The 14,617-nt window shown below is 46.3% G+C and overlaps 1 protein-coding gene and 2 long non-coding RNA genes across 6 annotated transcripts in view; 2 read left to right on the top strand and 1 right to left on the bottom strand.

The window, feature by feature from the left end:
• Nucleotides 1-14,617, bottom strand: part of SLC36A1 (solute carrier family 36 member 1) — a 265,469-nt gene that overhangs the window by 16,311 nt on the left and 234,541 nt on the right. For 3 of the 4 annotated variants that reach the window (XR_005647333.1, XR_005647334.1, XR_005647335.1), the window contains exon 11: nt 13,455-13,538. Coding sequence is in view for 1 of the 4 variants with exons in the window: in XM_039836647.1 (XP_039692581.1) it covers nt 13,495-13,538 (44 nt within the window). In the remaining 3 variants the exon portion in view is untranslated. Of the gene's footprint in view, nt 1-10,094; nt 11,177-13,454; nt 13,539-14,617 lie in introns of those variants that run through there. The other variant, XM_039836647.1, reaches the window with a different exon arrangement.
• LOC120581592 (uncharacterized) lies at nt 1,218-5,327 on the top strand. The gene is made up of 3 exons (XR_005647336.1): nt 1,218-1,656; nt 2,740-2,815; nt 5,310-5,327. It is a non-coding gene; the product is annotated as an uncharacterized LOC120581592 (long non-coding RNA).
• On the top strand, nt 5,433-8,185 carry LOC120581594 (uncharacterized). Its single transcript, XR_005647341.1, has 2 exons — nt 5,433-5,486; nt 8,050-8,185. It is a non-coding gene; the product is annotated as an uncharacterized LOC120581594 (long non-coding RNA).

The raw sequence follows: 14,617 nt of genomic DNA, 5'->3' as shown, positions 1-14,617 counted from the left end.
TGAGCCTTTGTGATAAGTAGATTATTTTGAGCTAAAGGCAACTGAGCCCTATCCTGAGAATGACCTTCCTTCCCCCTGAAGCCTCAGGTGTCTGCCCTCATCCTTAGCTCAGAATGTCATATATTCCACATTTTTCCTTTTTTTTTTTACCACCTGGTTTTCCTAGGTGGTCTCCCATCCAACTACTAACCAGGCCCACCCTTGCTTAGCTTCTGAAATCAGACGGGATCAGGCTTGTTCAGGGTGGCATGGCCGTAGCTCATTTTTCCTTTCTATTTCAGAACCTCTCATGTATGTCTCTGAGTCCCTCGTATGGGATTCCCACACATAGGTATGCAATTGAGTTATTTTCTTGTGTTAATCTGCCTCATGACAATTTAATTAGACCAGCTGAAAAAACCTTGAAAGGTAAGGTTTCTTCCTTCCGTACAATCAGGTAAAAGTGTACTCTTACCCCTTAACTCAGATATTATGTCCTCCTCTTCAAACCTCCCCCTCCCTCCCCCTCCTTCCTTCCCTTCTTCTCCCTCTCTCCCTCCTCCTCCTCCCTTCTTCTCCCTCTCCCTCCTCTCCTCCTCCTCCCCTCCTCCCTTTTCTCTCTCTCTCCCTCCCTCCTTCTCCCTCCCTCGCTCCCTCTAGTTAGAGATCCTTTCTCTGCTCCCATGATAAACGTCCTTTAACACTAAAATATCATCGCCTGCTTCTTTGGCTCCCTACTAGGCTATGTCTTTTCCATTACTGCATCTTGGATGCCTAGCACAGTGCTGGCTCATGGCTAGGACTCAATATTTCTTTAGTACCTGAGCGAATTCAAAAGATTGTCCCTTTAGGGAGATATTCACTCCCGCCATATTCACTGCGGGAGCCCTTGTATTCTCAGCCCCTCAATCCTAAAAATGGCCAACAGGCAGTAGAGGCCAGCCCAGTTCTTCTCACCCGTACGCTCAGAAATGGCGGGTGTCCCGGGACCACGCCCTCCGGAAGAAGGCGGAGTGGCCAACCCCGGCCAGGCAGCTCGCGCCGGGGGCGGGGAGAGGAGGGGCGGCGAGGGGCGGGGCCTAACTGCCGCCCGGGCCGGGGGGCGGGGCCTGGCCTGCGGGGCGGTTACTCCGGCAGCGCACACCCGGAAACAGTCTCTCCAACGCTCAAAAGCGGGAGAAGCGTCACCACTGCGGCCGCCGCCGCTCACCGTCACCTCCTCAGTCATGCCGGTAAGTGGCCGCCCCGCCGCCGCCCCGCGCAGACTCGCGGCGCCCGGTTTGCGCCTCGGCTGCACTGCTGCTTGGCCAGATGTCGCTCTCCAAGGGCTCAGACCGCGGGCTGAGCCATTGTCCCTCCTCTCAGCCCTCCGCACCCAGCCCCCAGCTTCTGAGACGCTTCAGAAAATCGGAACCGAAAGGGATTTTATGTAGGAATCAGGTTTCTGAACATCGAAAGTGCAAGGCCTCCAGTGATTACAAGCCCAGCCCTTTCCTGAATAGAGGAACAGACCCAGAAAAGGACAGAATCGCCCGAGATCACCCAGGTCGTGGTGGCGAGCTGGAACTGGGACGTCTAGTCCCTCCGCTTTCCACCTGGATCCCGCTGTCCACGGAGCTGGCCTGAAAGAAAGGGGCGGGGCGGCTGTTGCCTCACTGACGGGAAAGGCTTTCAGAGGTCCGTGTTTTTCTTCCCTTCCCCTGCCCACTCTGGCCGACTTTCAGGTTAACGCTGAGTGACAGCGGATGGAGATAGTGCTTTTTATCTTTCCTAACGGTCACTTTCTGAGCCTGAACCCATGAGCCCCAGAGAGGTTCAGGGATCCGCCTAAAGTCGCCAGTTGCTCAGTGGCAGTTTGGGAGGAATGAGGTCTTCAATGTATTTTGCAGTGAGTCTTTCTGCATATATGTGATTGCTCATGGCCTCATTTTGTAGATCAGAAATTAAGGGCTTTTGCAGATTTAAAAAAAAAAAACAACATAACTTATTCAAGGTCATGTTGGAAGTTGGATGGAGCCAGGATTAATCCTCTTTTCTTCAGACCCCCAATCTATCCTGGCCTGCCCACATGGGAGGTGCAGACAAAAGTAGTCATACTGGTTTGGGAGGAAGCTTTAATCCCAGTGGCATTCTAGAGATCCTGGTTGGGTCATGTGTTTAGCACTTTCCCCCAGGGTGCCTACTTCACAGCTCTGCTCCGAGTACTCAGAGATGTCCCACAGATGCCCTGTGTCTTAGCAGCCTAGCTTTGGGGAGCTGACAGGTGAGCAGAGGCCCCATGGGCCGAGCCACAAACATATCAGATGTCATTTCCCTTGAGTCTTGGCAGATGCCTTGAGACAAATCCTCGGGCAACACCAGCTATGGACAAAGAACCTGACAGTATCGGCCCTCCCAATTGAGCAAATCTGCCTGTGGCAATGTTAGAGAACAACATTAATCATCCTAGTACTGGGATAGTACAGGCCATCAGGTTTTTGTGGGGGGTGGCAGTTAGGGGAAGGCCAGCTCGAGGATTGCTATTCTATGTTCACTTCTGGGGACTTAGACAGACAAAAGACCCTCTAGAGAGGATGATCGGAAAGAAGAGGGCACTGGGCACCATATCATGAGATGAACAGCTGAAGGAGGGAGGCTATTACTGAAGGGCCTGCCATCAAAACTGGAAGGGGAAGAATGTGTCACCTGAGAAGTTTCTCAAACGCATGGAATCTCAGAAACCTTTTGGAAAATATGGGCTCGTGGTCTCCTTTGTTTCAGAGGCACGAGTTCTCCGTAGACATGACCTGTGAAGGCTGTTATAATGCGGTCGCTAGGGTCCTCAACAAACTGGGAGGTGAGTGAATGGCTCTCGGCTGGGGATGGAGTAGGGGACAGCAGTACACTTATATCTTCAAGTATGTTTACTATAGCATGTTTATATCATGTTTAAATGCATACAGACATGAAGCAGAAGAAGCTTCAGTTTAAACTGATAATAACAGTAAAGCTAAGATGTATTAAGTTCTTAGCATGTACCAAGTACTATGCTTAGAGGCTTCTGTGGATCAAGTCATTTAATCCTCATAACCATTTAGATAGCTAGCTTATTTGACTATATCCATTATAAGCAGGAGGGAACTGAAGTTCAGAGAGGTTAAGTAACTTGATTGGGATCACACAGCCAGTAAGTGATAGAGCTAGGATGTGGCCATGCAGTCTAGCTCCAAAGCCATGGCAGCACTAGTTAGTGTGTTGGTGATCTCCAGTGGAATAATTTGTTATATGATACATTTGAGTATCATTTTATATTAAGATTTTTTAAATTTTAACAATTTAAAAAATAAACTTTGAATCAGTCTTGTGCAAAACTCCTAAAGCATCTCTTTTGGACATATTTAGAAAATTATTATTCTCATCCATCCTTGTCAGATCTCAGCTCAGGAATCTGAGGCCCAGAGCAAGCTGGGGTCTGGTCCTGGGGCTCCATGAGGTCATGACTGAGCTGTGATCAGAGTTCTGGTAGTGCTGGGGCAGCCAGTCTTCTAAGATCTCCATTTTAAAACCCTAGATAATGATAACACCCAGTTTTCAAACGGCTTCCATGTGAGTGTCATCTCATTTGCACTTAAAGCAGTCCTCCAAACTGTACTTTCCATCTGCGGAATGGGGATGTTGACACCAATGGCTAGGAGGGGAAGTGACATGCCCAAATTCCCACCATGAGTCAATAGCTGGTTTCTAGTGTTGTTAGCTAGCATCTTAATTTGAACCTGAAACAGTGGAAAGAACCTTGCTGCTGACTTGCCATTTGACTGTGGCCTCTTCTCCTTGGGGTCTAAGTTCCTCCAGCTATAATATGGGAATGTCTGTCTGTATCAGCTTTTGTTATGGATACTTTGAATGAACTTCTGCTTGGAAGCCCCTCATACACAGAGCAGCACGGTCTGGGCGAAGTGAGGGTGGGCCTGCTTTTACTCTTGACAGCTTGAGGACACCTGCCCAAGAACTGGGCTGCAAGAACACAGTTTGAAATCCACCGTGTTAGATGATCCCAAGGCTTCTTCCAGCTCCATGATGCCATCAAAATAGTTATTCCAAAGAGGAGAGAGACATTTCCGAGCCAAAAGACAAAAACCCAGAGTGCAGCAAGGACACATTGCAACCCCTCCCCACCCTGGGTATCCATTAGGTACAAATTCAGACATTATAACTAACCCTGTGCCGAGAGAGTTTTTAAGGCCTCTTGACTGATGCTTGGGGATCTGACTTTGAACTTTGACAGGTTTCTCCCCATCTTTCACTACTGTACCGACTGGGCTATTGAGATAGGTCAGAAGGGATTTCGAGTCGATTAGGGCTTTAGATGCTAGGCCTGAGGAATCACAGACTAATGGCATACTTGAACTGGAAAGACCACAGGGGCTGGCCAACCCCAACTCCTTCATGTACAGATAGGGAAACTGAGTCCTGTAATGGGCAGGACCCAACAAGTCAGTGAAGCCATACCAAGAACCTAGCAAGGGCCTTCTCTCTGTATTCTGTTGTCTCAATAAGACCCAGTCTACATATTCCCATGTGCCATTTGGAGGCTTTAAATTGGCATAGCCCTTTAGGAGGGCAGTTTTGCAGTAGCTGTTAACACTGAATGTTGTAAATGTGCCAGTCCGTGGCCCCACAATTTCCACTCTATGAATTCATAGTACAGAAATACTTTCACAAGTTTTGTACAATATCTTCAAGTATGTTTACTATAGCATTGTTGTGATAATAGTGAGAAATTGGAAGCAACCCCCATCTCCTTCAGTAGGGCACTGAGTAGATGTATGGTACAGCCACAGTATGGAATATGGTATAGTGGTGGAAAAAAAGGATGAAGTAAGTCTGTATGTGCTAAGATGGCAAGGCAAGATATCTTGGCCATTTGAAAGTGAAATGTGGCAAAACCTGTTTCTACAGTATGATGCTATTTGGGGGGATTATTTTTCATTTACCTATCAGGAAGAAAGACTGGAGAAATGCCATACTGTTCACAGTGATCTCTAGAGGTTGGAGATAGTAGGGGCCTTGTACTTGCAAATTTTATTCAGAAGTGTTTGCCTTTTTAAAATAAAAATGGTGTATCTATATTACTCTCGCCATTAAAAAAGAGAAGAAATTTAAAAGAAGCCCTAGTCTCGAGAGCAGGGATCAGCAAACTATAGCCTTACAGGGAAAGTTTCCTGATTCCTGGTCGAGAGGAAAGGGAAACAATGGTTGTGAATAAGGATTTCAGAGCCTGAGCTCTGACTGTGAGTCTTTGCTTCCACTCCATCCCCCTACACCCCGCCCCCCACTTCCTCTTCCTGCAGGAGTTCAGTTTGAGATTGACCTGCCCAGCAAGAGGGTTTCCATCGACTCCGAGCACAGTGTGGATGCTCTGCTGGAGACTCTGAGGAAAACGGGGAAGACAGTTACCTATCTCGGCCCGCAGGACCAGTGAGGACCTGGGCTCTCCGCCTGCAGAATGGACCAAAGTGGGCAGAAGGGTGAGGCCCCAGCACTTCAACAAAATAGTTCATTATCTAATGCAAATCACATGTCCAGGGAATCCTTACAGCCCTCTGTGAATGGAGATTACACTGTGTCATGTCTCCCAGGGTCCCCTTCACGTGCAGAGTGCATTTCATGGTCAGCCAGGTTTAAGTTTAGAGCGCATGACCCTGAGCACTGTCTTTTGCTTTGATACGTTGAATGTCCCATCAGAGATAACACCTATGCTCTGATCAGGTAAGTGAATTAAGAGTGGCGCAAAAATAATTGAGTGTCTAAACTGGATATTCCCTTTGGTTCTACATAATCCAGGAGGCAGATGAGTGGCACTGTGGCAGCACACTTCACCATGGAACTGGGATGTTACTCATCCATCCGACATTCCTTTCTTCTGTGCCCAGCCAGTCTCAGAATCCTTCACAGCACAGCCCTCCTAGCTGTTATTCCCCATGTAGTGCATTTCATACACGAATTACAATGACTGCCACATCCGTGATGTGGTTCAGTGCTCTCACTATAACTGAAAAAATTGAGGCCTGGAGAGGGGAAGTGGCGTGACGGAAGCCCCACGCAGGTGTGTGGCAGAGGCAGGATGATAGGCATCTGGAATCAGAGTTCTATAATGACTGATGGCATTGTCTCCTGAATGGGCCCATACAGAGCTCCCCAGGCAGAGGTCAGCTACAACTGGCTGGTAGGCCATGTCAGTCCCTTACGAATATAACCTCCTTCCTAATGGTGTCCATTGGAATCTGAGTGGGGGCAGTGTCCTGTGTAAATAATGACCTCACGTGCAAATCACGAAATGTCAGATGTGTGTGTTTTCCTCACCCCCTTTCCATCCGTGGATACAACCCATGTTCAGGAAGGAGCACAGGATGAATAATCACAACTCCAGGATTCTGATTCCAGCCCTGCCCTCATTTAACACTGTGACTTTGGACACTTCTGCTTACATGCTTTCAGTCTTTCCATCTGTAAAATGGGGCTACAACCTCCCTCCTGCTTTCCTGCCTGGTTGGGGTTACTATGTAATTCCTCTAAATATGAAGGTTTATCTTCAAAGAGAGGCTGATGGTTCCACCATGCTGCAGCTCAGTGTTCATCATTCCTGCATTCCTAGGGTTTTAAGGGGAGACTGAGTGGGTGGGGTTCTGGGCCCCTCCATCTATCCCAAATAGCCCTATTTCATATTGGGCCTCCATGTAAAATTGTGTTTGATGAAAAGTGATCTGACAAAGAGGGATGGATGGAGGGGAGGAAAAGAAATAACTTCCTGAGTTGGCTATACACATGTGGGGGCCCTAGTGCAGACCCTGAATCAGAATATCCTGGCCTGGGCATGTGAGTTTTTTGTTTTTTGTTTTTTTTGTTTTCACTAAAAATGTAATACCTGCCAGTTGTAAACCATGCATGGCATAATGTTTTTCTTAGTGTTCTTTTTTTTAATTGAGGTGAAATTCACATAATATGCAGTTAACTATTTTCAAGTGTACCATTGGTTGGCATTTAGTGTATTCACAGTGTTGTACAATCACCACGTCACTCTAGTTTCAAAACTTTTTCATCACCCCAGAAAAACTCCTTATACCCACGAAGTAATCTCAGTGTCTCCTCTCTCCTTCCCCTGCCAACCACTAATCTACTCTCTGTTTCTCTGGATTCACCTATTCTGGACATTTCATAGAAAAAGAATCACATAATATGTGACCTTTTTTTTCTGGCTTCTTTCACTTGGCATCATGTTTTTAAGATTCATCCAAGCAGTAGCATGGATCAGTACTTCATTCCTTTCTATGGCTGGATAATTGTGCTAGTAGTTTGTTTGCTTGCTTGCTTGCTTGCTTGCTTGCTTGTGTTAGCTTTTTTATCATAGGAAGTTTCACACATCTAAAAGTAGAGTAGTAAAAATGAATCGCCCCTGTATCCCATCACCCAGATCCGCCAATAAATGCAATCATTGCCATCATTATTTCATCTGTGGCCCACTCCCCCACCCCCATATTGTTCCAAAGAAAATTCTAGACATCATATAATTTTATCTGAACATAAGTCAGTAACCATGTGTAGTATGGGAAGGCTTCCTGAGATTTCGATGTACAGCACTGGGTGAGAATCACCAATCAAGCAAGCTTTACCCCACAGTTTGTTTTAAGCCCCCACCCCCAACCCCACCCCATGACTGATTTGAATCCAGGTTTGGTTATGAAGTCATCATCTTGATCATCTGACTCGTCGCAGATTTGTTTGCTCGTGATTTTTGTTCATTGCCTTCCTAGTGTAAGTTGAAATGGGACAGGGAGTGCCATCCCAGCAGCCCTGGGGTTCCCCAAAAGGGTGATCTGCTTAGTAAGGTTAATGGGTTCTCATCAAACTGAGTATAACAGACTTGGTGGGAGTCACGTACAGGGCTGAACACTGGGCTTCTAGTCCTGCCCTGGCATCTGGGTTTCCCACCTCATCCCAACTGCTTCTTAGCGAACCTTTACTGTTTCTGCAACGCTTCCCTGTGCACAGCAGATGGCGCCTTTGTTCCACCTAACTTCTCATCTCTTCCAGGACACCATCCTTTCCTGCCTTCAAGACAGATCTGGAACCTGGCAATCCTGCTCAACAGTGAAAGTTCCTGCGGAGACCCTCACTTGCCCTGCTCCTCCTAGCTTCCCTGCAATAAAGTTGAGCAGCTTTTGTTGGAGATGTTGTCTCTTACGTGGTCTTCATGTCACTTATGTGCTATGCTGTGATGCTCATGCGTTGCTATGAAGGAGATAATTGCAATGCTTACTTGGGCTGGAGTTCTAAGAGCTCCCAGCTGAGACTAGGAGGCCCAGTGGATTCTGATTCTTTGCTGTGTGATCTTTTGCAAGTCACTTCCCCTCTCTGAGCCTCACTTTTCCTCATCTATAAAGTGAAGGTGTTGGGTCAGATGGGTGATTGATTGCCTTTCTTTTCACTACTTTCTTAGACTCTGTATTTTGAAAAACATTGTCAAGTGAATTGCAGTTAAGGAATATCAAATCTTAAAGCAGTTAGAAGAGTGGGAAAAAGCGTTGAAGACAGACTGCCTGGGAGAGAGTCCAAGCTCAAGTACCTCCCAGCTGGGCCCCTGAACCTCTTGCTATCCATAGGCATAAAATGTGATAATAGCATCTACTGCAAAGGGTGGTTGTGGGGATTAAATGAGGTGACACATGTAAATAACTTAGAGTAGTGCTTGCCAGTTGGAAATCACTCAGTAAACATTCTCTACTCACATACATATTTTTTCGTGTTTCATTAATCAAAGATCTGTAGAAGTGCAGATTGGAATTTCGGTCAGCCTAAAAATTAGTGCCTCACAGCACAGTTGATTCAACTATTATGAAAACAAAGGGACTGTTTTAGTCTGTGTGGCTTTATTTTTTTTTTAAATATTGCTTTAAACCAGCAGTTCTCAAACTTTCTTGTGTTAGGACCCATTCACACTCTTAAAAATCATTGAGTATCTCAAAGAGCTTTTGGTTATATCAATTGAGCCATATTAGAGATTGAATAGAAATTTTTGAGACCAGAATACATAAACACGCATTTCATTAGCCACCAGAACTAGATGAGGTCATTGCACAGCATTTAGGCTATGGAAACTTCACTGATTAGGAGAGAGAAAGAGACCTTATGGCAATAGTTTTTACCTCACGTGCCTTCTGAGAATCTTGGGGACCACACATTGAGAATCACTGCTTTAACCACTTACTGGGCAGATACTAGATAAGACCTGGCTCTGTACTTGGCCACCTGTGACCTTGAACCAGTCGTTTCTCCCAGAGGCAGTTTCCTCATCTGCACAATACACAATACCTGTACCTTGGAACTTGGTAGCCAGGAGTAAGACTGTTGCAACTCTAAACTGTGTGCAACATAATTTGGTTCCATTATGAAGTTTTTATACATGGCTCAGTCACTTCGGCCTCTGTGGTCCCTCAGGGGCATGGGACTTTCCCATCCTTCTGGGTATCTGGGTTTCTTGGCCACAGGATGGCAGTGTCCTTTGGGTTTGACCATCCCCGGAGAAGTCCATTTCTGTGGGCTCTGGGAATATGAACATGAGTTTTTCCATTCTCACAGCTTCTCCAGGAAATCTGGTATAAGCTGGCTGGCCCTTTGGGAACAGCTGAGAATTGAGACACTGGTGCCTCTTGGGGCCAGTGCTTCTGGGAGGTGTTTCTTTCCTTCAGCTCTCTGTATCACCATGCCCTGCTGGAATCCAAGTTTCCAGCTGAGGCCCTTTGTCCTGTTCTTTGAGGCCCCAAAGGAGCTGGGGAAGCTCTGTGCCTGCTAGCAGCCCAACTAGCTGTCCAAAGAGCAAGTGTCTTCACACAGCAGAGCACTGGCTTCTACAGGGGTGGGAGTAGGGAGCAAATGTGTGCTTCCTTTAGCCCCTGGCCCAGCCCACCTTTCCAGCCTTTTCCAGTCCTTGCTCCTCCTGTGTCCCTCAGGTGTCTTGCTTGTGTTCGTGCTGCCCTCCACCCCTGTATATAGAATGATCCCCTCCACCCGCCTCTCCTCCCCAGTTTGTGTCCATGTACAAATTCCTTTCCCTCACATACCACAGCTTCCACAAAACCTCTCCACAACTGGAAGTAATTTATTTCTCCTCTTGGCCTTCACAGCATTCATCCCACTAGCTTCAGTGATGTGGCAAAGCTTTTGGTCCACGTGTCCTATCCTCAAAGATCAGGCCTGATCCCACAGAACAGGCACTGAGGAAATATTTGGTGGGCGTGTAATGGCTGCCATTTGGGGGGCGTTTGTCTGTCATGCCCTTGCATTGATTTCATTCCATCCTATCTGGTCCCCATGAGACAGAGGACGAGCCCAACAGTATTAAGCCATACTCTGGACTTATCTGGGTTCAAATTCTGCTTCCACCACTTGATAACTACACAGCCTTGGGAAAGTTACTGACTCTTTAGTGAAACTCAGTTTCCTCATCTGTGAAATGGGGATCATAATAGTATCTACCCTACGTGACTATTGTGACAAATAAGATCCATCGCAGGCCTAATGCTTGATGATGGCATTCCACAAATAAAGCTTTTTGTTTGAACAAAAAATATCACGATTATACAATTTGAAGTTTGAAAAACTGAAATTTGCAAAATTCAGGTCCAGATCCTTTCAACCCTGGCAGACTATGAAAACTAAAAATGGAACCTCAAGCCCCACACTGTGTGGGAGGTGAGCGGCGGCTGTTTGGGATGCAGCCCTCTCCATAACATTCTCCTTTAATTAGAGCCAGTCTCTTAAAAATCCCAAGTCTGTAATTTCTGGGGAGTGTCCGTCAGAGCTGCTTTTAGATTCCATGTATTTAGGGGCTGTGGCTACACGGTTTAAGGGGACAAGTTTTCTAATCTGCTTCCTTAGAGGGGGAAGGTCTGCAAATCTCATGACTGCCAACAGGAGCCTTGAAATAAAATATCAAATCCTCTGAAATTAAGGATGCTACCTCCCATTGGTTTCCTTATCATGGATTCCTAGCATTCTAACCCTGATAGAACTGTGGATCCCCGGACAGCTAGAAGCAGGCTGTATCTTGGATACGGATGCAGGCTCTGGAGATAGGTGGGGTCAGTCCCAGCCTGGCTGTTTAACCAGCTCCGTGAGCTTGGACGAGTTGCATAACTGTCTAGAATCTTGTTTTTCTCATCTGTAAAACAAGAATGATAACTATAACTTCTTAGAGTGAAGTGACATAGATGATGCATGCACACAGAGGGTGCTCATCTTGGCTACCGTCACTATCACTGCGGGATCTCAGGAAAGGGGAAGATCTAGTCGGTCACCCAGTCCAATATGCATATCCTCTCCCTCTGCAGGTGGCCCCAAGCCTTAGTCCGCACGCCATCCCTGAGAAGCCCCAGGAGCAGCTTGCTCTGCTCTGGACAGCTCTGTGAGGGAACATTCTGGTGTCGAACCCACTCTTGTCTCCCTGGCACATCTCATGACTGAGGCGGGACTGTCCTGACACACGGGGCATCCATCTAGCTCTTCCTCATGGTGGCTGCTCAGAGGTGGAACACACCTTCCCTTTCCATCCCTGCCGCCCCTCCCTGGTATACCCCACAAGGAATATGCCTAGTTCCCTCCCTCAGCCTTTCTTCAGGGACAGAGCTGGAGTTATCAGACCACCTGGCACTAGCCCCTTGGTAGATGCCTTGTTGATAGTGGAAGCTGAGAAAACGTGGCAAAGGGCAAGCAGTTCTGGGCCCGCACTGATCCAGCTCACAAGGTTTCTCTTCTCAGCATGGAGAGCTGGACGGAGTGGAGAGAGCATGAGGTCATCACACAGAGGGAGCCTGGCTGGGCAGGTTACTCAGGCCCCTCTCCTCCAGGAAGCATGGCTCCACACGGCACCCACTTCACGGGCGATGTGCATAAAGCTCCCAGTGTGTGTTTGACACTCAGTGCTGGCACTCTATTTTACATTTCTGACCTTATGCCCCCGAATCCTACCACTGTGTAAAAGGACTGTCAGTCAGGCCCCACCCAACATCAGACCTGGCCCCTACTCTGCTCAGTCACTGCCCTACCCATGGGTCCAGTCTGGAAATAGCCCTCACTGAGGCAGCCATTTGTGGGTATCTAACTCCCTTTGTGGTCTAAACAGAATCTGTGGTTTGCTCTATGTCCCTAGTACTTAGAGAGGCCAGACAAGCCATTAAGATGGTAGGGACGGCTAGAGTGAGAGTTGAAGGCTAAACTCTAAAGGAAAAGCAACGTGGAGCCTCTGAGATCTCCAGGTCCCCCTCCGGGCCTGGGATACCTCACTTCGGACCCTCTCGCCATCACCTCAGGCCTCTGCCTCTTCCCCAGACCAAACACCTGCAGAGATGGCAGGTGCCTCGAGGAATACTAGAATATTAGAACTAGACGGGCCTCTAGGAATAAAAAGTCCTACTGTCTCATTTGTTGGTATTATTATATTATTATATTATTAATGGAAATATCTAACTTATTATGATGAAATAAGAATTATTAAAAATTTAAATAATCTTATTTATTTACCAGTCCCCACCTACCCCTCCTCCCCCACCATCCCCCTCAAACTCCATATAACGAAGAAAATTCTCTTACTTTTGGGTATATATCTTTCCAGGTGCCTTTTAGGCTTATGTAAATATACATAAGTAAACATAAAAGGCAATAAACTATAGTGTTTCGAAGCTCAGGCTCTGGAGTTAGACTACATGGGTTCAAACCCTAGTTTCATACCTTGCTGGCGAGTTATTTAACCCATCTAGACCACTGTTTCCCCATCAGTAAATTGGAGATGATTACATTTATATCATAGGGTGGTTCTGAGAATTAAACGAGATAATCCACATAAATCATTTGGCACAGTGGCTGGTGTATAGGAGACTCAATGAGTGTTAACCATTTTATTAGCATTGATGTTTTATAACCTAACTTCTTTCACTAAATAGTTCGTGACACACTTTCATCTCAAATATGTGTATTATCTGTGGCTGAGCCGCATAGTCGCAACAGATACCACATGGCCCACAAAGCCTAACAGAAAAGTTTTGTCAATCCATCGTCTAGATCAGTGATTTCAAGCTGTGCTCTATGGAAACCTGAGATTCCATACAGGCATCTCAGGGAAAAGGGGCAGGGGGACCCCAGGCCTTCCGCACCTTTTTACCAAGGTTGATCCTCTTATTTGTTAAAATTTACTAGTTGTTTGACCAAACACTTATGGAAGAAATTATACCAATTCTCTCTCTACAATCTCTCTCAGAGGATAAAAGCAGAGGGAATTCTTCCTAACTCATTCTATGAGGCCAGCATTATCTTAATACCAAAACCAGACAGACATTACAAAAAAAGAAAGCTACGAACCAATATCTCTCATGAATAGAGGTGCAGGACTCCTCAACAAAATATTAGCAAATCAAATCCAACAATGTGTAAAAAGAATTACATACCACAAGCAAGTGGGATTTGTTCTCGGTATGCCAGGCTGGTTTAACATTCAAAAATCAATGAATGTAATCCATCACATCGATAGACTAAAAAAAAAAAAAAAAAAAAATCGATGAGTACATCAATGCCGAAATAGCATTTGTAGAAAATCCAAAAGGATCGGGGTTCAGAGAGCTTCCAGGTTGGTGAACATAATTACAACACAGGGAAGGCGGTGCACCCCAACTCCACAAGAACAGAAGCTCCTGCGCTGGGGACTCTCCTAGACCTTGCCCTATGAATCTCTTCATCTGGCTGTAAACGTGTATCCTTTATCATTTCCCTTAATGCACTGGTCAACCTCAGTATTTCCCTGAGTTCTGTGAGCTGGTCTAGCAAACAATTAAATCCAAGGGGGAAAAGGTCATGAGAAACTCTGATTTGTAGCCAAGTCAGAAGTTGTGGGTAACCTGAAGACCTACTACGTGCCGTTGGCATGTGAGCAGTGGGGGTCTTGTGGGACTGAGCCCTTAACCTGTGGGATCTGACGCTCTCTCTCAGTAGCGTCATGGAAAATATTGCCAGTAGTTCAAAAGGATATACAATGAAAAATAAACACCCCATTTATTTCAGATATGTGGTCCTCCTCCTCAAAGACACTGATTATTACCAGTTTCATATGTACCTTTCAGGAACAGTCTGCAAATGTGAGCTTTAATACCCCCAGAGAGCTGCTCCACGCAGGAGAATCATTACCACCCTCACACATATGGACGTCTGACTCTCTTCACCCATGTGGGAAGCCAGCCTGCACACCAAGGCTTTCCTGTGGAGAGTCCACCTCATCACCCTGGATTTTGGACGTTCACGGAAAACCACTCTTAGATTCCTGTCATTGGACCTGAACCCATCTGTGTGTCTTTTCCAATCAACACTTATGTGGGCCTCTCTTGTTTAACCAGGGTCAGCTTCTCTGGAGAATGATTGCTTATCTTTCTGACAATCTTCATATGCCTAACAACCTATGTTTTAAGTCAGACCATAGCAAACCTCAAAAATTTGGTGAAAATCAGTTCAGCCATTTTCTCATGATGGGGTACACAAATTGACAAGCAGTCACAAACTTCGCTTTGTTAAATGGATAATCCTTCACTGGTCCCCTGTTCTGACCTTTAGGAAAAACAAG

Source organism: Pteropus medius, unplaced genomic scaffold (genome assembly GCF_902729225.1).
Source record: "Pteropus medius unplaced genomic scaffold, Ma_sr-lr_union100, whole genome shotgun sequence".
Classification (NCBI taxonomy): domain Eukaryota; kingdom Metazoa; phylum Chordata; class Mammalia; order Chiroptera; family Pteropodidae; genus Pteropus; species Pteropus medius.
This window is presented reverse-complemented; position numbering and strand designations above follow the sequence as displayed.